We start from the raw sequence: 25648 nt of genomic DNA, 5'->3' as shown, positions 1-25648 counted from the left end.
GGAAAGAGGGGAACAACAATACACTCTTCTAGCAGGAGGATTCAGAGAATGCCATGCTTTTGTAATAGCTTTGCCATCTCCTAACAGCAGAATAGAAGTGGAGAACGTGCATAATATACATCCTATATATCACGTTACTACTAGTGCCCTTCATCTCTCCCCTCCCTCCCCAAAGGTAGATTTGCTGCTTTCAAATTAAAACCCCCTCAGTTTAATGTTTCAATAGGTGGAACTCCCAAAACAGGCACTCTATTAGTATAGAGAAGTATTCCTTCGGTGTTGACCATGCTGCAGCTTTGTACAGGTCCAGTAGCTATGCCAAGTATGTACTGCACTGCAGCAGCTTGTGTGTGTTCAGAGTTCAATGATGGTGAGCTGCAGTTAATAATTCAATGTTCAGTTATGCCCTGGGTCATGGGGATTTGGGGAAGGAAATGTGGGCATTCAGCACAAATACAAGTTTTGACTGATGTTTATACCATTTATTTTTTTCTCTTTATAAAAAAATCTGTTCTCTCGTATTCACTGCTACAGAGGCCCCAGAATTCATCATTCTGGCAGCTCGCAAACATCAGTTGAGTCAGCAATTGTAACAGACTTCTGGATCTCGGATTCCTGACAACGATGTACTTGGGGTAACTCTACGTTACAATGACTAGACAGGCTATAGATTTTTAAGTTTTAAGTTATATATAGAATGGTGGCTTGCCTAGCCAGATTAGTCAGGGCATTAAAACAGAAACTGCTGCTTACTCAGAATCTAACTTTGCATATCACTCTTTAAGGAAGAGAACATATATTCCCGCTTTTGCCCTGTACTGGCCAAAGACATCCATTGGAGATCCTTCTTTATCCATCCTCCCATGCTGTTCCACAGCCATTATACAGCTTCAGGGTTTTAGCAAAAGTTCCTGCATCTCTGCAATGATGAATGGATCTGTATTAGAGTGATCTCTGGCCATGGCCTTACTCCTTTCTGAACCACGTCTGCCCCACTTTCAAATGCTACAGCATGTGGAAGTGGAGAAAGCCCCTACAGAACTAAGCTCCATAGTGTGTGATGAAGTGGGTCTTTGCCCATGAAAGCTTATGCTCCAATACATCTGTTAGTCTATAAGGTGCTACAGGACTCCTTGTCGCTTTTGAAGATCCAGACTAACATGACTACCCCTCTGATACTAGAGAGAGAGAGTTACAGATGCTCTGCACAAACTCTCTCTCACCTCCTAACTCTCGCCATATGGAACCAAACTTGTTGCATTGAACCACACTTGTTCCATTGCATCAGGGGCCTTCTGTGGCCATGGAAATCAGGTTTTGTCCCTGTTTATGTTTAGATTAACATCAGGAATGCTGAGCCATTAATGGGAAGTTGTAGACAGTGTTAGGCAAGTAATGTATTTATACATTATGGCCAAAGTTTCCAAAATAACTAGTGATTTGTGATGCCTCAATTTTGAGTTTTCAATTTCAGACATCTTTAAAGGGGCTGGATTTTTGGAAAATGCTGCCCATTGAAAGTCAGACTCATTTAAGATGACTCTAGTTTGTCATCTGAAATTGTTACATGTAAAAATCTTGAGCCACATAAATAAAGAGGATTTACCCATCACCAAATGGATGCTGTGCATAAAACTCTACTATTGCTTAAAAGTCAAATAGGATACAAAGAACCAGACACAAAACCCCAGCAACTCAAGTCTGGCCCAGGGTAAGTGAAAATAATGGAAGTTAAAAAGGGCAAGAATAAAATTACCCCAAGCTGGAAGGACTCAAAAGATGCTAAACAAATATGATCCCTCCCCCATCATTCCAACTCTCTTCCTTTCTTCAAAATCAGTATCACTGAACTATCGACCATACAAAAATTATCCACTTTAAAATTCCTTTTTAACAATTCAATAGTATTTCTGGCAGCTCACTACAACTGACCAACACACATACCAGTGCACTATGACCCAAATCTCAAACAAGACCTTCATTTAATTAAGTGAACCACTAGCGCTCAGATTCATTTTCAAGTGTTTGGACTGTTTTTCTCCCTTTTTCCTTTACCTTCCCCTCTCCCCTGCCACACTTTGCTTTTCAAAAAGCCACAGCTGCAATAAAACTGTACATGTGACTGGACATGTGGATACCTAGGGACTGGTTACCTTAGTAACAGCAAGCACAGCTCACTAATATTATGCTGCTTTCATTTTCTCTTGTTTTCTTAGTTGTTTGGATGGCTTGGGTAATAGATATGCATACTAAGTATTCAAATCAATATTTATTGTAGCAGTTAGAAGCAGAGTGAATAAAAGTTGGCTAGGTTCTGTGCTTGTAAATTAACAAAAACCTATGAGTTGCCAAATATCCCCAAAGAACTGACAGGCACTTTGGCAGCAGATCTTTGCTAAATTCAAAGTGGCCATTTACCATTGCACCATCTCCAGTCCACTGTAGCCACACTAATAGCAGCAATCACTGCATTTTGAGATGAAGTTCAGACATCTGGAACTTTGTAATTCTGTTCCACTTACAGCTCCATTAAACAGAGACCTTTTGACAATTAGGACTCACTGAAAAATATTTATATTAGTTTTAGATGTTCAAGCAGCATCTGAATTAGATCGACAATTTGTGCTATGCAAATTAATTACTGCTACTTTATGCAAATCCAAATTAAAACATTATTTAGTGTGTTTGTAATTTCCTGGTTAACAAATGATAATACACGTGCCTAAATCAAGTGTCTCAAAAATGAGTATCTTGATATAATAGGATTGTTAGGAACATAGTACAAATCCAGAACAAGCACAAGCGAGAGATAACAAGCAGAACTCTTACATAATAAGTTCACAATTGTCACAAATCAAATAGCTTTGCTGACATGTACAATATTCTGTTGCTTATAGAGAACTTTAGATATAATCAACAGGCCTTTTTTTTTAAAAAAAAATCACTTTGTGCTGATCTGACTTGCAGTTTTTTAACTCCCTTATTTGATTAGTGGACTTCTTTTTTTTTTAAACAAATGAACCAAGCAAACACCATTTGATTGATCCTCACAATAGCCTGTGCAACATCATCCCTATTTTACAGATTGACAGATCAAGAGCTTAATGGCTTGGTCCTGCTCCTATTGAAGTCAAAAGGACTGGCAGCTAGATTAAGCCCTAAATGACTTACCCAAAGGGGCATTCTCTCTCAGGGCTGAGATTAAAGCACAGAGGTTCCTGATTACAGGCCTGTGTTAGTGTGTAGAAACCCTACATGGTGACAGGCAAATGAGGCATTAAAAGGAACTCAGGCTCACACAGGTGCTTCAGGGAGCAGACATAGAAGCAGCTGCATAATGAGGAGTAAGTCAGCAACTGTTTGGACTTCTGAACCCAGTGCCATGGGTGTGAGTTAAGATCTTTCAAAGTGGGGAATATTGTGTTACATTTTAATATTTTTAACCAAATGTCTGCAACTAAAATACAACTCTGACTAAAGGGGTTTCTGGTATAGGTTTTTGACTACGTAACCCCTTATTGCTTTGCTGAATTGCTTTGTTGGTTTTTCCAGAAATTTAAATTGTGTGCATATTTCTACATTATATTGGCCAGTTGACAACCTATCAAAGTATTCCCAACAATTCAGATAATTTACTAAAGTATTCCAAGTTTTGTAGAGCAGTATAAAAAATAAAAATACAATTTTAGTATGATAGTTCCACTGTTTTGTGCAAATGATTATGTCTGATTATGTGTGATCAATGGGTTGTTTATTGCATTTTATAAGAAAATTAGCAGATTATATATGCACTAAATTCTATATGTGGATATGCATTAATACAGAAGAAGGATGGTCTTGAGGGTTGATGCACAGGACTGGGGAGTCAGGAAATCCGGTCCTATTTCTGGTAGTGCCACAGCTCTTCACTTAAATTCTCCGTGCCCCAACTTCCTGTCTGTAAATGGAACACTACTACTTCTCTAAGTCACAAGGGTACTGGGAGGATAAAACAAATGTTTCAGATATTTAGCTGCAGCAATAACGGAGGCCATATAAATACATTGCTAGGTAGCACCTCCAGAAAACAAACAACTAACAGTGGGAGAAAGAACAAGTAGGACCAACTGAATACCCAGCCGGAGCACAGCTAGAAATTGAAACTCCTAGACACAACACAAAACATGACTTAGACCCCAATCTTGCCTTCTGTATAGGCACAGAATTATCAAAGTTTTGGGTCAGATATGGTATATAGCCTAAGATATATACCATATATATGGTATATATGGAATTTTGATTCATTTCAGAGGACTATCAAGTAAACCAAATTATAAGCTTCCCCACTCCAGTGAAAAAAAATTGTTACTAATGTTATTGACCTTGAACAGTTGAAATAAGCTTAGATTTTGTTATGCTGGACATCAGTTTGTAGGTAGGCAGACGCTTCATAGAATTTTAGGAATATTTTTAAAATTAGAAAGAACGTTATTGATGGGTAGTATAGAGAAATGACAGCATTCACAGGAAAGTTAAACTCTTTGCCAGTTCTTTGCAGAAGAGGCTTAACTTCTGTGTGTTTGTACTAAGTGCATTACAATGGGCCCCAATCATGGTTGGGGCTAGTAGGCACTAGTTTAATACAAGCAACTGATTAGAATATTGGCTTAAATCCTGCGATACCTATGTAGGCAAAATAAACTATCAGTCATAGTGATAATATTTTAATTTGTTTTAGGAATCAGCCTGTCTGTGAGAAAGTGATTAGTTTATTTGGCAACTTCAAGAACCAGTGCAAATTCCAATTTTAGCTCAGCTACAAAGTATATCCTTAAAAATTAGTGTAACTGATGCAATTTGTAACAATAGCTTATAAATCAGAGGTGTCAGTTGAGCAAGATAAAACACACTGTGGTACAAAGGTAGAAATCACAGGAAAAACATCATCATCAAGATGTTAAAAGCAAAAGAACTATGCAGAGATAATAGAGACAGGGAAATAGTTCCAGGAGATGCTGAAGGAAACAATACTCTAAATCATTAGTTGTTTCCTGTGTTCTTTCACTGCCAAAGTACACATTTTCTACACAAGTAGCCTGAAGCCTTACAATTCCACCCAAAAGGAAGGTTTTTTTGGGTTTTTTTTGTTTTTTTTTAAACAGGAACTCGGTGTTATTCAATAAAATTCCACCTGCTCTGCATGGGATTTCTAAGACTCCATGATTGCTCTAAACATAGCTACTATAATAAAGAACATGTTTTGTTAGTCTAGTAGCACCTTAAAGACTATCTGTTGTTGTTTTTTTTAAGTTTTTTCTGTTACAGACTAACTCAGCTACCCCCTGAAGATCAAAACAGAAACTTTAAAACAAACAGTGAGGTAGAAAAAATTGAAGATAAAAAGCTTTTTCTATACTATTAAGGATGGAAACAAAATGAGACTGAAAATCCCACAAGAGGCATTTCTGCATGAGTGTATGCAATTATGCTTATTAAGTGGCTCTGCTACTTACTGGAGAACACACAGGCCCGTCTTCTGCTTTAATCGGGCGCTTTCCATATTAATTAAAAACAATAAATGAGCAAGCTAGATACAATTTGAATTTAAGAGCAAGATCTATTCAATTGTTTCTTGAAACTACTAGCTGTAAGTTAAATATCAGCATTTGTTAAACTCACTTAAAATAGATACTGAAATTTGGCGCATGTTTCTGTCTTCTAAGTACCAGATTGGAATTCTGGAAAACCACTGCTTTTTCAGGAGTTCAAGAGGATAATGAATAAAAATATCAGTATAAGAAGAAATTTAAACACATGAATAGGTTTCTGAAGGACTACATGCGACAAGAATGCCTCCCTTCAGAGCCTTGGCCTTAATGCACAAGAGCAAATACAGGCAGTCCCCGAGTTACGCGGATCCAACTTATGTCGGATCCGCAGTTACGAATGGGGCTTTTTCTCGCCTGGGAGGACGCGAGCGGCAGGACGCCCAGATGTGCCGGGGAGAAAAGCTTCTCCGCGTCTCCCTGGTCTGCTGGGGGGCGGGGGGGGCTCCCCCCAGCAGACCAGGGAGACGTAGAGCAAAGCCGTGGAGGACGCGAGCAGCGGGACAGCCCAGACGCACCGCGGCTGTCCCACTGCTGGCGTCCTCTGAGGCTTTGCTCCCCGTCTCCCTGGTCTGCTGGGGGAAGCCCCCCCTAGCAGACCAGGAAGACGGGGAGCAAAGCCACGGAGGATGCGGGCGGGACCACGGTGCGTCTCGGCGGTTCTTCCACCCGCGTCTCCCTGGTCTGCTGGGGGGGAGGGGGCGCAGCTAGTGCGCCCACTTCCCCAGCAGACCAGGCTTTTCTCGCCGACAACGCCTGGGGTAGAGCAGCTGGGGCGCTGCCGGGTTGGTCTCCGTAGCGCTGAGGTGCGGCGCTGCAGGGACCTACCCGACAGCGCCCCAGCTGCTCTGTCCCAGGTGTCCAGATTCAGCCTCTGTTGAAATTGATCAGCGGCTGATTCCAGGAAGCCCAGGGCAGAGCAACTCTGCCTTGAGCTTCCTGTAGTCAGCCGCTGGTCAGTTTCAGCAGCGGCTGAATCTGGACGCCAGTTCCGACTTACATACAAATTCAACTTAAGAACAAACCTACAGTCGCTATCTTGTACGTAACCTGGGGACTGCCTGTATTAGGTTTTCTTAGCATAAACCAGGAGGGCGTTTTTGAAAAACTTAATTCAGTTCATAGGGTTTTTCCAACTTGAACCTTAATGGCAGGTTTAACAAAGAAGCAGGGATTCAAGAACTGTGCTTCCTATCCCAAATTTTCTGCCTCAGATACAGAGTACATCCCACCTCTAGGATTCACAGGTTGGTCGCCCCTGGTGTGTCCAGAGAGGAGAGAAACTGCTGAAAGAACCCAGAGACTGAAGCCAGCAGGACAGCTGCAGAAACAGCTTCTGTAGAGACTAAGAAACATGGATAGCATTTTCTACAATTTTGACTGGACTTTTCCCTCTGCTGATAAGCTGTTTGCTCCAATACCCACTCCAGTCTCTTCTCAGCCTCACCCCACAAAGATACTACAAAACAAACATGTTGTTTGTTGCAAGCACGCAGATTAGAATGCTCTGCCTGTTCTATCCCATTTCCTATTCAGTCTCTGTCTATTTAGAACGTAAGCTCTTTGAGGCAGGGACTGCCTACTGCTCTGTTTGTGAAGCATCTAGCACAATGGGTCCCTAATCGTAGTTGATCTTTAGGCACTACTTTCATAAACATTTGATTAACCAACTTTGTTAGGGAGAAGGCTGCTCAGAAAAGACTTGCTTTCTGTGCAGGCCCTTTTCCATTATGCCCCTGGGAGGCTTGAACAGCTCAGGAGACAGGGAAGCCTTCTGAGAAATTATGTCCCCAAGCATAAGAGGTATAGCTGAAGGCTGGTGAGTGTGAGCTTACTGAAAGGGATTGGCATCTAAAGAAGATGACTTATGAGAAATCCTCCATGAGCCATCAGAGACTAATATCCAAACTCTGAATTCAATACTATCAAATTGTTTCATAGTTGGCTAACCCATATTTTTACCATTCTTTAATTCTTTCTGGGTAAGAACCAAGTGATTAACATTTGTATTTTGATAAAGTCCAGTGGCCTCAGTTAACTTATACTTACTGTCCTATTTCTACCTTTAAAAGGACACGTAAAAGATGAGAGGGGTAAAAAACGTAATGGTATTAAAAACATGCTGCTGCTACTGAACAAGCCTACTTTGGTCAAGAACTAAGAAAAGCTATTTCAATTCAAGATTTTATTCCAAGGACAACAATAAATAACTAAGTTCTTCAAAAAAAAAAAAGTAGAGGTGGAGGACTCAACAAAATAAGTGATATAACCAAGATCAAAGATTCCTTTACAGCATGAGGAACTAGTGGCATCCGTTTCTAAGTCCAATTGTATTATTTTTGAAAATACAAAAATCCCAAACCAAAATATTCCACCCCACTATTTAGAGTTGCCTATTTGTGGCTTAGCCATGAGCAAAAGGCACTGTGTGAGAACATGGAAGTTACAGATCATAATATTTTCCACCAAAAATCCCAAACCACCTTGGATAGAGATTCCAGGAAGGAGTTAGACAGTATAGTACGCTCCATTGGTATGACAAAAAAGGGAAAGAGGGATAACATTTCTGTTTTGGGATAGCCTTTTTAAATATATCTCCAACAGACACAATCCTCTTATTGCACGTGACAAAGCATAGGAAGAAACAGAGCAATTATCTTACAAAACTTCAACTTAAAATATTTAAACCATTCTGACAAACTTAAATGTACTCGTCCCATGGAAAAGCAGATGGTTCATACTTGGGCTGTGCATATGAGCCCTGCTCCATTTGTAGTCAGTGGCATAATTCCTGATGTTTTTCAGAGAAATAACATGTGATGGAATCCTGAGTCCCTTTCCCCTCACTGCTGTCAATGACAGTGGGAGTTTTCAATGGAACCGATTTCAAAGGAACCAGGGGCTCAGGAACAGCATATATTTACATAGAACTGTAATCAGAGAAAATGGAAAAACACTACTCCTTGTTTAAGTGGTTAGTCTACTGTAAATTATGGAGAGGAACTAAAATTAGGGAAGGTTCCACTTGTTATACATTTATTAGTAATCCCTGTATCAAAGCTTATTTTCTCCACTCTCCAGAAATAATGTAAAAAACCCTTACATTCACCATCAAGAAAACTAAGCATTTCACAAAAATGTATCATTGGATGGATTTGAGTCTCAAGTGAATTTCAGCACAGGAATCAAACAGAAAACAAGAACATTCATTCAGACTGAAGTCATACACATTATCTGCATTAAAACTAAAACTTTTTTTCTTGATGTGGCAAAACAAAACCAACCAACAAGGGGCACTAAGGAGGAGTACATGATTTATTTTACAGACCACTACCATTTCTGTCTTTCATCAACTTGGAAGGTTCAATGAAAGGTAAGAATATAATCTTTATAATGAAATACTTTACTGGGAAGAAAATTAAACACTTCATATGTTTGTTAGGATTTTTAATAGTTTGACAGCTGCAAAATAAGAGAACGCCTTAATATTGGTGAAAATCAGAGGCTGAGTTTGTGAGAGAATTTTAAAAAGTGTTTCTTAGCACATCTCCTTGTACCCCATTGTACTAGTCTTGAACCACAAGTCATGCTCTTGTCTTTTTTGTCCATTTTCCCTCTGTAGTCAGTGTTTCACTTACCTTTTATTTTTTCCTGACTATTTTTGGTTGTCACTATTTTAAATCTCATCACTTACTCTCCTTCCTTCCACAGATAGCTGCATCTAAAAATACTGCTTAGGATGTGGTCACATCCATTGGTGGCTCTGAGGCATGTACTCACTCTTGTGGCTGAGCGGTGTGGTGTAGGAGCAAAGGACAGAAGCCTGCATCAATTAACAGTTGCTTGAGCTTACAGGCAACATAAGTTTCTATGTTCAGGAAACTTTCCTTGTATCTACTGCCCTGCTTCATTCCATCTTTGAAACAGTCTGATCCCACTTCCAGATCTATAAACTCTGTATAATCTCATTTCACTTCCTTTCCTAGTATTTTCCCTGTGCTCTTCTCTGATTTGATTCCCTCTTCTCTATGACTCTGTTACACTGGTTGTCAACAATGACAGAATTAAATGACTTGGTGTTACACCATGAATTATCATCGTTATATACAGCAGAAATATACTGGTATACACTCACCAGCACAGTTAGGGTAAATCTAGACAGTGGGGCTATTTCAGGATACCAGTTACCCAGCGTCTTTTAAATGTGCCAGTTATTTCAAAATGCTTTTCAAAATAACGGGTGCGCTATTTCGGCATCCCTATAATCCTCGTTCCACAAAAGTTAAGGGACGTGTTGAAACAGTGTGTATTTCAAAATTTGGTACTCTGTAGATGCACCAAATTTCAAAATACAATCAAAATAAGATACACAATTTGCATAGTGCAAATTGTGTATAGCTTATTTCGAGGTTAGGGTGCTGTGTAGACACATCCTAAGTGTGTGGTTAGTACAAACACCTACATTGCTCCTGTAATTTGCCAGCAACACAACCTATGAGCACATAAAATCTATGCATTTTACTGAGTTGGATTATTTAAATAGATGATGTTGATACTTTAGGAATGTGCTTCTATTTTTAAAACAAGCTGTTCACCATTCTGCTTGCAAGTAGCAGCATTCACACTTTATAAATCAGCAGGTTAATGTCTTATGTGCTCTGCTATAAGACACTAACAGATCACAAACAAAAGTGTGAACTTCTTCTCTTTACATTAATGGAGAGATAACGTCAAAGGCTAGGCTGATCATTTGTATGTTTAACCATTATTTCTGAGCAAAACTGAAACCCACAGCTCAAGTTTTGTTGAAATAAAATTGTTACAAAATATTTCCGACTGTCAATCTACCATACAAAATATTTAAGTACATTAGATTGTATCTAACTAATAAATCACACAATATATACACTTAGTTACAAATAGGAATTATTTATGGAACTCTAATTTTCAAACAACAAATGTAAATGTTCTCCTAATTTGCCTCCCTCACGGACATACTTGTGTCAAAGAAGATCCTTTTAAGAAATGAGCTGTTAATGTTTAGCAATTCAGTAAGTTTCTTTTCAGCATGCCTACTACATCGATGATGCTCCAATTTTCTGACTGTCTAAAGTATTTAAATATGATTTTAAATTATAAATTATACAGTTTTTTCCATAATTTCAATCTTTCTACTTCTTTCCTCCACAGTTCGATGTAAGAATTAGAGTCCTAAATTTAACATAAATAACCTTTATTATTCATATTGCTTTTTGCTGACATTTTAAAAACAAGTCTCATTAATATTGTGGATTTCTAAAACAATTTATTTGATCTTTTTTGTAATTCATCTTACAAAACTGCAATATACAAATATTCATCAAAAGTAAAACTTAATGTAAAACAAAGCAAGACCTTGTTTGATACATTTTCCCAGAAAGCTTTACCTTTCACAAGAAGCAAGCACTCTGCATATTTAAAAATGGGATTTAGAATAAAATTGAACACTGAAGAATTATGAAACGGATTGGTTTTTGACTTCTTTGTAAGAACTGTTTATGGCTTAGATAAAATATCCAGTGACTATTTAAAATATCCTTTTATAGAATATAAGGAATCTTAGGTCAGTCATCTTCAGCGAAGCGGATATGCTTACTTGCCTCTTGAGTCTTCGCAAGTCTCATTCTTTCAGCTTTAGCAATCAGCTACAAACAAAAACAAAAGACAACATCATGCTAGCAAGTCTCACAGATAATTAATCTTCGAACAATTGAACCAACCTGTACAAAACATAGTTCACTTGATAACAAAAATGTACAGGTTCCTGATGTTATTTTGCTTAACAACATATAAGAACCATCACATAGTGCACAAGTAGCACAAAGTTTTTCCTCAATCTCTGGATAGACTCTCTTTAACATTCTATCCCTGTGTCCCATTGAAACTGTGAGCACCAAAGGAGGGAGGAAAGTAAAACAGATTTAAAAAATACACACAATCCAAAGTACTCAAACACAATTTTCATAGCTATTTTAAATGGATTAGTTCTTCGAGACTTCAGGCTCTTACTTGGATCAGACCTTAAAGAAATAAATGAGCCAGGAATGCTGTGTCATTTTCTAGAGTCAGTTTCTGGAGGCGAAAAGACTGAAATTCAGAAGGAGGCCCATACTTTAGATTGGGAAAACGATGCATTATATACTGCAAGTCTAATGACAACTCATCTGAATGTAAACAGTACGGGCTATAGGAATGAGCTTAGGCCAAGGAATCCTGAAATTCATATCCCAGCTCAGCTAATTACCTCTCTCTGTTTCAGTTTCCTTATCTGCAAAATGGAGATAGCCCCTATCTTATCAGGGTAATGAGTGAATATTTAGTTAATATTTGTAAGGTGTATGACATTATAAATGTTAAAATAGTGGCATTACTATACATTTTAGAAATAAGCATTTATAACTGTTGAAAACTGAATCAAAACAAACCTCAAAATCCACAGCTGCCGGCATAATTTTAAAAAGGATATTTGAAAGAGAGAGACAGAGTGCACACACACACATAATAATGAACTTTCCAAAGGAACGAGGCCCGTTTTTACTGGCATTAACAGAAGACCTACCTAACTACTATTTTCATCACCGACCAGAGGGCCTTTCTTGCATCTGTATTGATTTGTAAGCCCCATTTTACATCAGTGTTCAAACATTACACTGGTGAAAATTTATTTAATGTAGGCAAGCTGAAACTGGAGTGAAGAGTGAACAAAAATGCCTATTTTGTTAAAGAAGAGCCATATACTAGGTAAGCTAAACTCACGTCCTGTCAGTATTCAATGTGTCATCAAACATTTATATAACTAGAAGATAGTTTAAAATTATAATATGAGTTTGCAACTAGAATTTTGATCCTATTGAGACTACATAAAGGCCTGTGCATGTATATTAAGTAAGATTAATATTTAACACTTATCTGTAGAGTGCTTTACAAACATTTTCAAAAAGAGTAATTTTGGATATGTAAATTCCTTTAATTGCAAAAGCATAAGAATGGCCATACTGGGCCAGAGCAAAAGTCCATCTACCCTCCTATCCGGTCTTCTGAAAGTGACCAATGCCAGGTACCTCACAGGCTATGAACAGTGTAGATAAATTGAGTGACTCATCTCCTGCCACCCCTTAATCCGTAAGGGTAATGCATTTGTCAATCAGAGTTTTAATTATGCAAGTTTTTATTGAAATAATTTCTTGCTTTCCTAAATTGTGGTAAAATGTGAAAAAAATGTAACTAATTTTGCAGGATCTTTTACAAAGGTTTGACAGTTATAAATGACAACTGACGAGCAAGGCAAAAATAGATACTGAAGTTGCTGAAAATTGCAGTTGGAACGTAGACTACTTAAGGGCAGTGAAAGAGTTAAAACGTTTTTACTTAATTCCTCTCAAAATGTTTTGCTTCATAATGTTAGCATTTAAATAGACCTGATTAGGCTTTGAAGCTAACACCTTCCTGGACTGAAAGGTGATGGGAGAGGGGGCAGAATACAAGCTTGCACCTTTTGCTGCTGCTATTGTTAGGCAGAACTCAGAGTTGATTCTTAAATAAGTTACGCCTTACAGGCTACATTACATTAATTTGCACAGCAAGTATTGTATGATCTTCACAAGAAGCACTAGAAACTTGGGTGCTGAGCTTCCATAACCCCCAGCTGAAGTCAATGGATGCTCTGGACCTCGGGGAAGGGAGGGGGAGAAAATAAATCAAATCTTTGATTTAAAAATAACACACACAAAACCTATGATTTAATCAAAAATAGCAATAGAACATCGCTGACTTCGTGTGGAGTTTTTGAACCCTTCACCACACATGCTAAACGAGATTAAAAATACCAGTGAAGACAGTCATGGCTTTATGTGACTGAATTAGTGCTTTTCATATACTTCTCTGGAAAGCACTCACTTTCAAAGGAGTATACTGGAATATTTATATGTGGCTTTTCCTATGTGAAAGCTCAGAGATTTCAATCACCTTAGATATTATATGTAAAAATACCATTTCTAATAGCATTTTTATGTACAGAAGGAAGCAGCAATGCAGCCACATTTCTTTTTTCTTTTTCATTTACATATGAAAATGGAAAACAAAGACTGGTCAAGAAAAGCAGATGATTTTTACAAGTGAAAACAAAAGGTTTATTTCAAAATTTATCCATAACATCTGACTTACAGTGGACGTATGATAATCATTCCAGTGTGGAAAAGGAATGTGAAAAGCCCCAGATCTAGGCAAAAGAAAAATTCCCCAGGGCAGGAACAGAAGATGACTTCTACAAGCTGTAATCCAAGGACCACAAGTAGTGGCTTAATGAGTTCAACAGAGTAGGAGAATTTCAGGTGGAGCCCTAGTACATAATTTTGTAAAATCCTGGGCAGTAACTCATCCCCAAGTTTATGAGGAGCACTTTTCTAGTATACTCATCTGATGAAGTGGGTTTTACCCAAGAAAGCTCACAATCCCATACATTTTTAAACTTAAAAAACAATAATCCTGTACAGACTAACTCAGCTACCCCTGAAGCGTCCATACATTTTTGTTAGTTTAAGGTGCCGCAGGACTCCTTGTTGATTTTACAGTTACAGACTAAGACAGCTACCCCTCAGACTTTTTTCCAGTATAGTTATTAGGCATGTTAGAGTGTACACGGGTAACTGTTTCACCAATAAGCAGATGCCAAGCGGTTAACAGTGTTGGTTATACTCGCCTCCCGTGGAGGTGGCTTCCCTGCTGCAGCGAAGCCTCCGCTCCTGAAGCCAGGCAGGCAAGGGCTGCCCTCCGCTCCCAGGGAAGTAGCTTCACTGACACAGAGATGCCTCCTCTTCAGGTATTAGGTGGGCAGGGGCTAGTGGCCCTACTTCTGTGGAGGCTTCGCTTAGCTTTGTACTGCAGAGCCTGCAGCATGTGTAACAACTGAGATTTTCCTCCTTATTAACTCTATAATACAATTTTTAACATCACTAATAGTTAGACTACTACACTACAGCAGCAAAGCAAACCTTATATGGATTCAACTGCTGCCAATACAGCTTAATTCCAGCTTCTGCAAGTGAAATAATCTATACCAGCAAATCTATACTAAGGGATATCTGTCAGTCAAGGCTCTAAACCTTCCCACCTCAGCAATGTTGCCAACTCTCATGATAATCACTGTTTTCCTTAAAACTTCAGCTCCTGGATTAAAGAGGATAGGTAATGATTTCAGTCTTCATTCTTAAAGAAAAATTAAGCTACTGAGCCTTGTGGCTGTGGAGAAAACTTTAAAATGTGACCCCAGTGGACCCTAAAGGCTCAAAAAAAGCAGAAGGCAAATAAAAAGTACACCAAATCTATCATTTTTACATTATCTCATGATTTTTGGAGCATTCAACTTGTGATTTTTCAAATTTGGGCTTGGCAACACTGCAGCTATAGTTGCAGAAGTTTGTAGAGTAGATCTGGCTTCAAACAACCATGATGGCAAAACCCCCAACAGAGGGGCAGCTATACTGACAGAAGAGGGCTTGTTCAGGAAGGTGTTACAGAAGTCTTTTTGTCGGCAAATACTGTGTCTACACTAGGAGGCTATCCAAGAATATAGTTATACTCAGGGCTCGCCAGCCTCGCTGCCCGGCTCTTCTGGGTTGCAATCTACTCACCACAGGCAAGTAGATTGCATTATTTGTCAAGCCCTGGTTATACTGGTATAGCTTTTATGGGCAGATCCTACGTTCCACTGGGACCACTCTGATCTTCAGAGCAATCTAGAATTGTGAGAATTTGAAAACACGTCTCAATGTCACCTTATCCCAAACCCTCTCTCTTCCCCATTCCCTCTTGAAGTACAAGTTCTAGAGCAGCACAGAATCTCACCCATAGATAGTAAATGTGCAATTTTTTGAACATACAAGGACAGATGTAGCAGGGAGTATTCCTCATGCTCTGGCCTTCAATTCTGGGAAACAGGATGTGCCAGATTAAAGATTTTGCTAGAGAAGACACTGTGGGGTCGGGGTGTGGAGTGCTTACCTGATGCCCTGCTCCCAGGGGCACGTAGCTGTGCCATGCACCACTGCCATGCTTGTACTGCTCCCTGTCTCTGAGGAAGCGATCGGGAGAAGCTTCAGAGGAAGCATGCTGCTGCCCTATCGTTCTCCGAGCTGTGAGGAGGGGGAGTGGCAGCACACAGAGCTGCTTCCTCCTCTGTCCTATGGGTGTTCCCAGATTAGGGAGCCCCAGAGTTCAGAGACTAAAGTGTAATAATATTTTAAAAAAAGTAAGTTTTGGATATTTTTCCATTTTTTTGAGCCTTTAAGGATTGAGCCTTTAATGTTCACAAGCTGTTCTTCACAATCAGGAGGGCTGTGAGCTTACTTACTTTTAAATAAAAGCTGAGATTCTCATGTAATTGATTGATACCATGAGATAAGGGTTTAAAGGACAAACCAAATATTGAGAGAAAAATCACAGGAGTTGGCAATACTAGGTTAGTGTTTTTCAGACCCCTTTACTTTATCATGTAGCAGCACATATATCCAGGCCTGCTGATGGGGGAAGGGGGAGGGAAGTTGCCCTGGGGCCCAGCAAATCAAAGGGCTCCAGGGGTCACAGCAGCAGCAGGACCCCTGGGCCCCTTTGAATGACCAGCAGAGTGCCACTCTACATGGCTCTGAGGGCTGCGGGAGGAAGCATGCACCAACCAGCCCCTTCCTCCCAAGGCGCTCTCCACACATCTTGCCTCTGGGTCAGCAGTGGCTATCTGCCCTGCTACTTATATCCTTTTAAACTCCATTTGAAATGCATTTTTTCTAGCTTTAAAATGCTATTTAGAACCAATTAGATTATTTAATGAGATGTAAAATTATCTTACATCTTCAAACCAGAAATCAGAATTCCTTAACCACATGCAAATGCAAAACTCATTAGCAATGATGGTTTCAGAACATCAGTGTCTAGGTAGGCAAATCATTCATTTTTATTTTCCATGTGTGACAACTGGACCCTACCAGAAACCAAGTGCTCCCTAATTTGCTGCTGCAGTGGACAATAAAATGATCTGCCAAGTTAACAGGAGAAGATAAAAGAGGATTGTGGAGAGAAAGATCGCAAAGTTTAGGAAAAATACAGATATTTCCCTTCCACCCAGGATTCTGATCACAAAAGAAAAAAAATCATATTGCCAATCACTGATACACAAAACCAAACATAAATCCAGACAATACACTATTCAAACTTAATTTACCTTCTCTGTGCCCCGCTTCTTTTCTCTAGGTTGGTTAAGTTTAGCTTGTCTGTCCACCAAAATCTTCTGCCAGTACCGCTGTTCATGATCACCTAGACAAGACACATGAAATGATAGTGCATTAATAAGGCTGTCCTACCTCATGGTCACATCTACTTGAACAATATTTGAGGGTGAAACCTGGCACTTTAGGTCGCAACAAAGAAGGAACTTCCGTCTAAGTAAGAACAGGTTAATTTCTTTTCATTATGAGAGGAGGAAACCCTCATTTTAAAAAGGAAGCTTGTTCATTTAAAATATATATATATATATATATATATATATATATATATATATATATATATATATATATAGTTTAAAATATAATATTGGGCAAAGAGATAAAACGTCAAGCACTGACTTTGTGTTAATCTGAAAGAACATTTTTATATATATGGGGGAGGAAGGCACAGGGAAAAAAAAGTATAAAGGAAATTTACTCTGCAAAGATCATGTTTGCTTTGTAATCAAGTCTGAGAATTCTGAGTTCCCTGAAAAGCCCAGGTACATCAATCCCAACTGAAATATTCTAGTCCATTACTTGACCATGCAAAAACATTGAAGGCAAAGTACAGAGTAAATATAAAGAAAAGCAATTTAATAACTTGAAAAGTAAATGCTGTTATGGTTCAGTTAGCACACCCTGTAAGTTCTAGGTATGCAAGCACAGTCAGCAAAACTTTCCTATTCTGGGAGATTGTTTTGGTTATTACAATCTTGTAATATTGGCAATTTGAGATGAAGGAAGGCCACTCATGCGGCTCACTCACTAGTTTAGGATACCCCTCTCAATTTGAATTATTGCTGCATTTAGTAAACACAAATTTCCAATTGAACTTGTGTAAGAATTAACATGCTGAATAAAGGCTTACATTTTGGTTCTTAGGGCTGGTCTGCATTGGGAACTTACAAAGGCATAGATAAGTCTCTCAAAGGTCTATAAAATCCACAATCCTGAGAGACAGAACAATGCTGTCCTAACCCATTAATGTAGACAGTGCTAGGTTAATGGAATAATTCTTCTGTCGACCTAACTACAGCCTTTCAGAGAGAAGGATTACCTATACTGTGAGGTGGCAAAGTTAGTATCTACACCAGGGGCGGGGAACCTTTTTTGGGTTAGGTGCTGCTAACCTACACAGATATCAGTCAGGGACTGCACAAAAATGAGAAGTGGGAAACCCCTCCCCCACAACCCCCCCCCACAAATTCCACAAAACCCCTTGATGTGTTAAAAATACTATTCTATAAATGTTTTGCCCCAGCCAGAGCAAAGCCTCTGGGGCTTGCCCAGCTGTAGCACCCCCTTCCTCCCTTTTCTCAGCTCCCCATGCTGGGAATGGGTTCTGGAGGTTGCCTAGCTGTGGTCACCCCTTTTCCTCAGGTCCCGCATGCCTTCTTAACTGTTAAGGAGGCATTGCTGGCCCCGTGTGGCTAGCTAAGGGTGTCAGGCACTGCTCCTTGCTGCAGCCAGCCTATTGCAAGGAAGCAGTTCTGGGGCTTGCCCAGATGTTCCCACCCCTTCCTCGCTAAAGGCAACCCATGCAGGGAAGGGGCTGTGATGGATTCTCTTCCCTTTCACTCCTGCAAGGTATTCCCCCCCCACTTCCCTCCAGTCCCACATGCCTCCTTAACTATTAAGGCTCCAGTCTGCCAGAGGCTAGCTAACCTATTCAGGGAAGGGCTTCGCTCTGGCCTCTCCCCCTTCCTTCCAAAAGGTGCACCATGCAGGAAAAGGGCTTAGGGGCTTCCCCTCCCTCCCACTCTGGGAATGCATCCCTTCCCTCTCCTCTAGTCCCACGCAGGCCTGCTCACAGCAAAAGGAGTTTTGCTGGTAGCCTCTGCAGCTGCAGCCTATTTTTTGCTATCACTTCACTGAAATGCAGGAGGGCTCCACCACGTGAAGCTTCTCCCTCCTTCCAGATCTCCTGTGGGCGCCTCTCCCATGTGCAGGAGAGGAACCAGAAGTATCCAGCCCACGCTGCAGGGGAGGCTGGGGAAAGTTTTAAGTGGCCCCAGGGGGATGGACGGATGGACACACACATACAAGCATTTCACGGCTGCGGAAGCCTCCGAAAGCCAGATGAAATTGTTTGGTGGGCCACAGGTTCCCCATCCTTGGTCTACACTGAAGCACTACATAGTGGTTTAAGTGTGGCTATACCCTTAGATGCCAAGACCAGAAGGGACCATTATGATCACGTAGTCTGGCCTCCAGTATAAGCCAGGCCTCAAAACTTTCCCCAAATAGTTACCATAGTATATCTTCTAGAAAAACATCCAATCTTGATTTTAAATGGTCAGTAATGGAAAACCAACCATGACCTTTGGTAAGTTGTTCCAATCATTAATTACACTGTCAAAAATGTGATGTTTGTTTCCAATCTGAATGTGTCTCACTTTATACCCTTTCGCTGCTAGACTGAAGAGCCAGTTATTAAAGATTTGTTCCCCCAGGTAGATATTTATAGGCTGTAATCAAGACATCTGTCTCTTCATTAAGACAGAGTGATATCCTTGACCTATCACTGTAAGACAGGTTAAGGCTCTCTACTAATAATAAGTCCCTGATCCAGCATTGCAATCAACTGAATGGACTGCTGAATCTATGCAGATCAAAACATTGGATCAAGGCCACAGTTTGAGGATCCATTATTGGTTTGTGGTAAAAATATTTGTATTTACGGACTTATCCTTTTTTGGTGCAGTCTTAATTATTGCAGGTGAGTAGTTTCTATTTCCTTCTGATCTTTAGTCATTTGGGGTTTTACCTAAAGGCTGGTCTACACTTTGAAGTTTTACTAGCCTAACTATGCAGATTAGGTAGCTGGTTGGTTTTAAATCACTGACAAAGAGCTTTCTCACATATTAAAATTACTGCAGATTAAAGCAGAATGAATTTAAAGCAGAATAGCTATTCCAGAATAACTCCATCTGTACACAAGTCCAGAGTTATACTAGTAAAAGGCCTAATGAGGACATATTTAGGGTGAAAAGGTGCTCCACTTCCCCTAACTGAAGTAAGCTATGCTGCATCTTTATACCAGTATAATCATCCAAATAAAGCCAGTTTTATCATTTTAACTAGCTATACCTGTGTAGTCAACTAGTCTAGTCAAATTTCCTAAAATTCATTATTCCAAATGTCGTAGGGGCACACTATTGCCTTTCACCATCATGTTGTAATTATGAGGGGAGAGGGAGGAACCGCACACCACCAGAAGCCAGCCTGGCTGCCCTATGCGCCCTGCGAGCGGGGAGGGTAAGGAAGCTGCTGTGCCACCCGAGGATCAATGGTACGGCACCATTAGTCACTCTTCCCCACAAGTCAGTGTCTCCATCAAGTAGTGAAAGTCCAGGAGGCTTTCTGGGACATTTGACTACTTGATAGGGCACAAGGTCAGAGTATTTAAATTCGTGATAGTCCCGGAAAAAATTGGGATGTATAGTTAGCATAAGAATAGCACAATGGTTCACTGAAGTGACAAAAGTCCACAGTTGCTGAAACCAAAAAGCCATCTGCTAGTTAAAATTATGTAAAGTCAAATTACCAACTTTGTGAGAATAAAGTTATATGGTCTGATTAAGATAACTAATTAAAAATAACACCACATTTGACTCAGACTAAAGAAAAAAGTGACATAGAATGTCTGAAGTTTTGACGCTTTAGTTTTTGTACAAAAGGGAAAACAGTGACAAGAAGGAATGTTATAAAACCAAAATATTGCTTCTGTAATTCACACACAATACAGCAATATTCTTAAAATGCAGCAAGAGTCTTACTCTTAGCGCTTAGGAGCTGCCTACCTTGCATACATTTTAACAAACATCTTACCAGTTAGTATCTCAAGTTTCCAGTTGTTTTTAATCTGAATTTCTTTGTGTGCTTTCATTACAATCTGTGCATCTTCAGGAGTTTTAAACCGAACATGACACTCTGTGTCTCCTTCCAACATGTCAACATAAGCAACATCAGCTATCGTTGCCAGAGTATCCTGTGGCACAAAATTACTCAGACAAATTAGTCAGAAAAAACAAACAAACAAGCAGTATTGTCAAATACTGTCATGTGAAAATCCAAGGTGCATAACAAAGGAGCAAAAATATGGGAAATATTCTCTAAAGTCAGTTACAAGGAAGTGAAATGGAACTTTGTTACATTAATAAATGAATCTGATGTCAAATAATTTCTGGCTAACATTAATTTTTCAGAAGAAAATCTATGATTAGTCAATTTTTACTAGATTGGAGAATTACATAATTTACCGCAGTAATGTGTGTTCTAAGACTCCAAACTCAAGCTATATCTATTATGAATCCATTCAACATCTAACTCTTGATTTTCTTTACAGTCATTAGGAGGAATGACTGCAGAAGAATTGTGAAATGTAATAGCATTTCCATTTCATAGGTTAGTCCAACAAAAATATTTAATTCGACACCCAAATATTTTATTTAAGGTTAGGACTGTGGAGAAAGAAAAGAAAAAGCTCAAGAATGGTGAACAAGTTAGAAAATCATAACATGGTGCACGCAAGGTCATCTCATCTGAAGAAGTGGGTTTTGCCCATGAAAGCTCATGATACTATATATAGATAGAGCTAGAGATACACACACACACACACACACACACACACACACACACACACACACACACACACACACACACACACTTTTTTTAGTCTCTAAGATGCCACAGGACTACTGGCTTTTTACAGTGGATACTGGAGTTAGTTTTCAAGCAGAGGTCAGTTGGTATAAAAAGTGACACCAGCAGCTGAAGAAGGAAGAATCACACAAACACTCTTTCAATCAAATACTTTACCTGTGATACTTGCTGTGAGGGAAATTAACTTGGATCACTCATTCCTAGTCAATTTCACTCACAGCAGGTACTTCAAGTAAAATGTTTCTATACAACAATTAGGCACTATTTTTAACCCTCCAGCTACAAGGCAGAATCCTAAAACCTCCCAGACACCTCCATTTGCAAAGACCACATGTGGTCCAAATAAAAGCTTTTCACCACCTCAGTCTTGAATCCCCACAATAGTGTTTCCACAGAAAAGTAAGCAGACTGCCAAAATTAATAGTATAGGAAAAGACACTACACTTGATCTTAGCTTTCAAGAGGCCAAGAAGAGATAAATTTTTGTTTATTGGTAGATCTTTGAAAAGTGCCTCCGCTCAGTTGCACAAAATGACAACATTTTGGTAAGAAAATGTGAAATGTTTAAGCAATAATGTTACATTTCAAATATATGCAATAAGCTAGCAAAAATATTTTGTATGTATCTGTTGAGAATGTATTGGGAAACCTAGATTTAAAATAGAGGTCGCCAGACCAGCAACAGAATATTTCCACAATTTCTTACAATAAGCCAAACATAATAATAATTTTGTATAATATCATGTAAAATGTTATGTTTTCCCTGCTTATGACTCCATTGTTAAGATGGGGAGTGAAATTCTACTGTTATTCATATATTCAATCCTCTTTTCCCCCTGAAATTTTTCCATTTGTTTATTCATTATTAAACATTAAATCCAATTACTTGCCTTATGTGCATAATATATATCTGAAAATACCAGAATCTAACAATTTGATTTCTTCGCCACAAACAAAACAAAACTTCATTATCCCTTTGACTATCCTACATCACGTAGTAATACAAATGCCAGGACAACAGAACATGTAGAGAAGACAAACGATGAATAGCACTTAGATATTACTAGTGATGAGTAGGAGGGTGGAGGACATCAGACACTTAGATAGCTGCTTATGAACACCCAAATAGGTAAGTGACAAATTCAGCTGAAAGCACATCACCAATTTGTTTTCAGTAAGAGATACATGGCCTCAATCTCGCAAAAATTTATGCACACGCTGAAGTTTAGGCACTTATGAACAGCCACCCTGACTTCAATTGTATTATTCACAAGATTGAACACTTAAACAACTGCATAAGTCTTTGCAAGAACAGCACTGAAATAGTTCTCTCATTGCCATAATGATCTTAAATGACACTAAAATGTCATATCTTACTGTGCCAGTGGTTTCTGAAATGGATATTTCCTATATAAATTAGAGGCAAGTGATTAAAATGACCACTGGAACTCCGTTTCTGTGTTTTCCCAATGCACAAGTTCATGTCTCCATTTATTTCAGGGCGCTCTGCTTCCCTGCAGTTCCAGCTACCACGGTGAGTGCAGGAAGCCGGACCCCTTCTGCCACCCTGCACTAACCCCCTCCTCCTCAGCAGGGGAATAGGGGCGGGTAGGGATACTCCTGCAACATCCCCTCCGCCATAGACACTCCAGGGCTGGATTGTGAAAATTCTTGGGCCATGAATTTGAGACCTTTGATTTACTCTCTCATTTCAACCAAAACTGCATTAGCTGCAGATTGCAAATCATTAAGAAAAGTTGGTCCTCTATATCACCTCACAGCACTGCATACTTATATTAAGTTTTCTGTAAACAAAGTCTGAAAAACAAATCTGATGATCACAAAAATAAGTGACAGTTATATGTTATTTCATTTATCAAAAACCATATAACCATAAATGCAACATAAATAGCATTTTTATAATAATTGAGAGTCACTTGGGGAATATTTTAGAATGACTCTTTCAGTGAGGGAACACTTAATTGGTCCTAAGTTCCTATTAATTTAGTAAGGTTTGTTCATCTAAACAAAAGTTTCAGGAAAAAAATTATTGGTACTGTACATTATTTTAAATATTAAACTATCACCCATTTTCCCTTTATATGAAGTAACTACGGCTTACCAGTTACATTTTGTTTTCTTAACAATACAGAATTCAAATGATGTTTGTCATACTGACATTGCAAGAATGGATCAGCCAGAGTTTGTGATTAAGAGGAAAAAATGACTCACGCCCAATAAAAAGTCAATTTGTTTTTATAAAACTTACTTTTACGGTAAACTTGATTTCTCTGGAAGAGCTTGTTCCTCTAACTAACTGATTTTAAAATAGGTTTTCTAAACCTGGTTCTACTTCAATGAAATCTTCCATTAATGGGTACTATTCAGAAATATATATACAGCTAGTTGCCAGATAGGAATTCAATATGAGTTTTTGGCATTCCACAGTGTATCATTTTCTGGGTGGTAAAGGGAAAGAGTAATGGCTGCCCTGAGGTTACAAAGGCATTACCTTGATGTGTTTCCTGCCTTGTAGGGGTTCAGTGCTAATGATCTTGACAATTACTCCACTCACAAACTGAGGTCCCATTGTGTTGGTTTTCTCAGGGGGGCCAGAGTCTTCACTGGTGGCTGTTAATTTAAAGAGGAAAAGAGGATAATGAAATTTCTCATGTATTAACTTGACAAAACACAAGATAACCACAAAAATCACAAAACCAAAGTGATAATACCAGGAGGTGGCATAATGAACAAAGTCCTCCTGAACAAAAGGCCTTTTGCAGTTTCAAGTTCAAATACGGTAAAAATAACAAGGAATCTGGCAGCACCTTAAAGACTAACAAATTTCAAAAGCTTATACCCTAACAAATATTTTTTGCTGAAACAGACCCAGCCACCTCTCTGAAACTTGTGGTAAGAATACTTAAGTTACTGAACTAATTGTAAGGATCTTTTCAGAATCATTCCAGAGTTTGAGGTGCAGAGTGTTAAAAAAGGTTTGGTGCTCCTAGGCTAGAAGTCTGTGAAAAGAAATTCAGTGGATCCAATGCAACTCAGTAACAACATAAGGCACCTTCTTTATTATTGCTGGGAAAAGATTTCAGCATAGCTCTTGTGAGTTAATAGGTACAAATACTGTACTTTAGTAAACAAACAAGGTGAATCATACCCAAATCGATTTCTGCCTTATTCCAAGAGTTTTGTAAACCATAGTGTTTACTCCATCTATACTGGCTACAGAAACCTTGCTAGCATAGCACTGTAAAGAACTGGGTTGAAACATGGTTTTGGTTAACATGGTGGCATTGTTTCTGTAGACAAGCCTTAAATGGAAACTATGCAATACATGTGTTACTTCACTATGAAATATCGTTAATAAATGAAAATAAATGTCTCAGTGCCAAAAATCATTTAGTAATCTTGGATTATTTTCTAAATAATTTGATTATTCACATAATTCAGCAAAACAATCTATGTAAATACAATTTATTTGACATGACACAGCTCCTTTAACATAAAGTGTTGTAAATGCTTTACTTCATTTGGCATTTTCCTTCCAGAGATGTTGGCACATTGTAGAACTATTTTGACATTGATCTATTTTAATATCAAACTAAGGACCACCACCTGCATTAAAAAAATCATCATAAAACATACACTATAAAAGTATCATAACATTTACATTTTTTTGTTTGAAGACACTTTTGTATACCACTGTCTGTTTCCATCTTCTCTACACACTCAGATTTGATTTGGGACATTGTTTTCTTTAAGGAAGCCATGCTGGCTTTTTGAAGGGCCAAATATTCTTGTTTCAGATCCAGCCATTCATTCCTACGTAAGACAAAGATTTAAGAATAAAAATATCAATACTTGTGCAAAAATATTCACAGACTTAAAAAAAAAGCCATTACAAACACAAAGACAAAAATAATCACTTATTCAGAGTCTGGGAGGTCTAGTCATGGATCAGAACTCTGCTGTGCTAGGTGCTACAAACAACGAAAAAGGTAGTCTCTTCCCCCACCCTATTAATCTAAGTATAGGACAAGAGACAACAGAGAGAGACAGATGGGATTGCACAAGACAATATTGGTCACTATG

The 25648-nt window shown here is 38.9% G+C and overlaps 1 protein-coding gene across 4 annotated transcripts in view; it reads right to left on the bottom strand.

Moving 5' to 3' along the window:
* Nucleotides 1-10868: 10868 nt before the first annotated feature.
* The window catches only part of LARP7 (La ribonucleoprotein 7, transcriptional regulator), a 36755-nt gene continuing 21975 nt past the window's right edge, over nt 10869-25648 (bottom strand). For all 4 annotated transcript variants that reach the window (XM_075929750.1, XM_075929748.1, XM_075929752.1 and 1 more), the window contains exons 9-13: nt 25227-25378; nt 24057-24175; nt 20711-20870; nt 16837-16928; nt 10869-11269 (exon numbers count right to left, since the gene is read on the bottom strand). In XM_075929750.1, coding sequence (XP_075785865.1) covers nt 11189-11269; nt 16837-16928; nt 20711-20870; nt 24057-24175; nt 25227-25378 — 604 coding nt within the window. In that variant the 3' untranslated portion in view covers nt 10869-11188. The remainder of the gene's footprint in view (nt 11270-16836; nt 16929-20710; nt 20871-24056; nt 24176-25226; nt 25379-25648) is intronic.

Source organism: Pelodiscus sinensis, chromosome 5 (genome assembly GCF_049634645.1).
Source record: "Pelodiscus sinensis isolate JC-2024 chromosome 5, ASM4963464v1, whole genome shotgun sequence".
Taxonomy (NCBI): domain Eukaryota; kingdom Metazoa; phylum Chordata; order Testudines; family Trionychidae; genus Pelodiscus; species Pelodiscus sinensis.
This window is presented reverse-complemented; position numbering and strand designations above follow the sequence as displayed.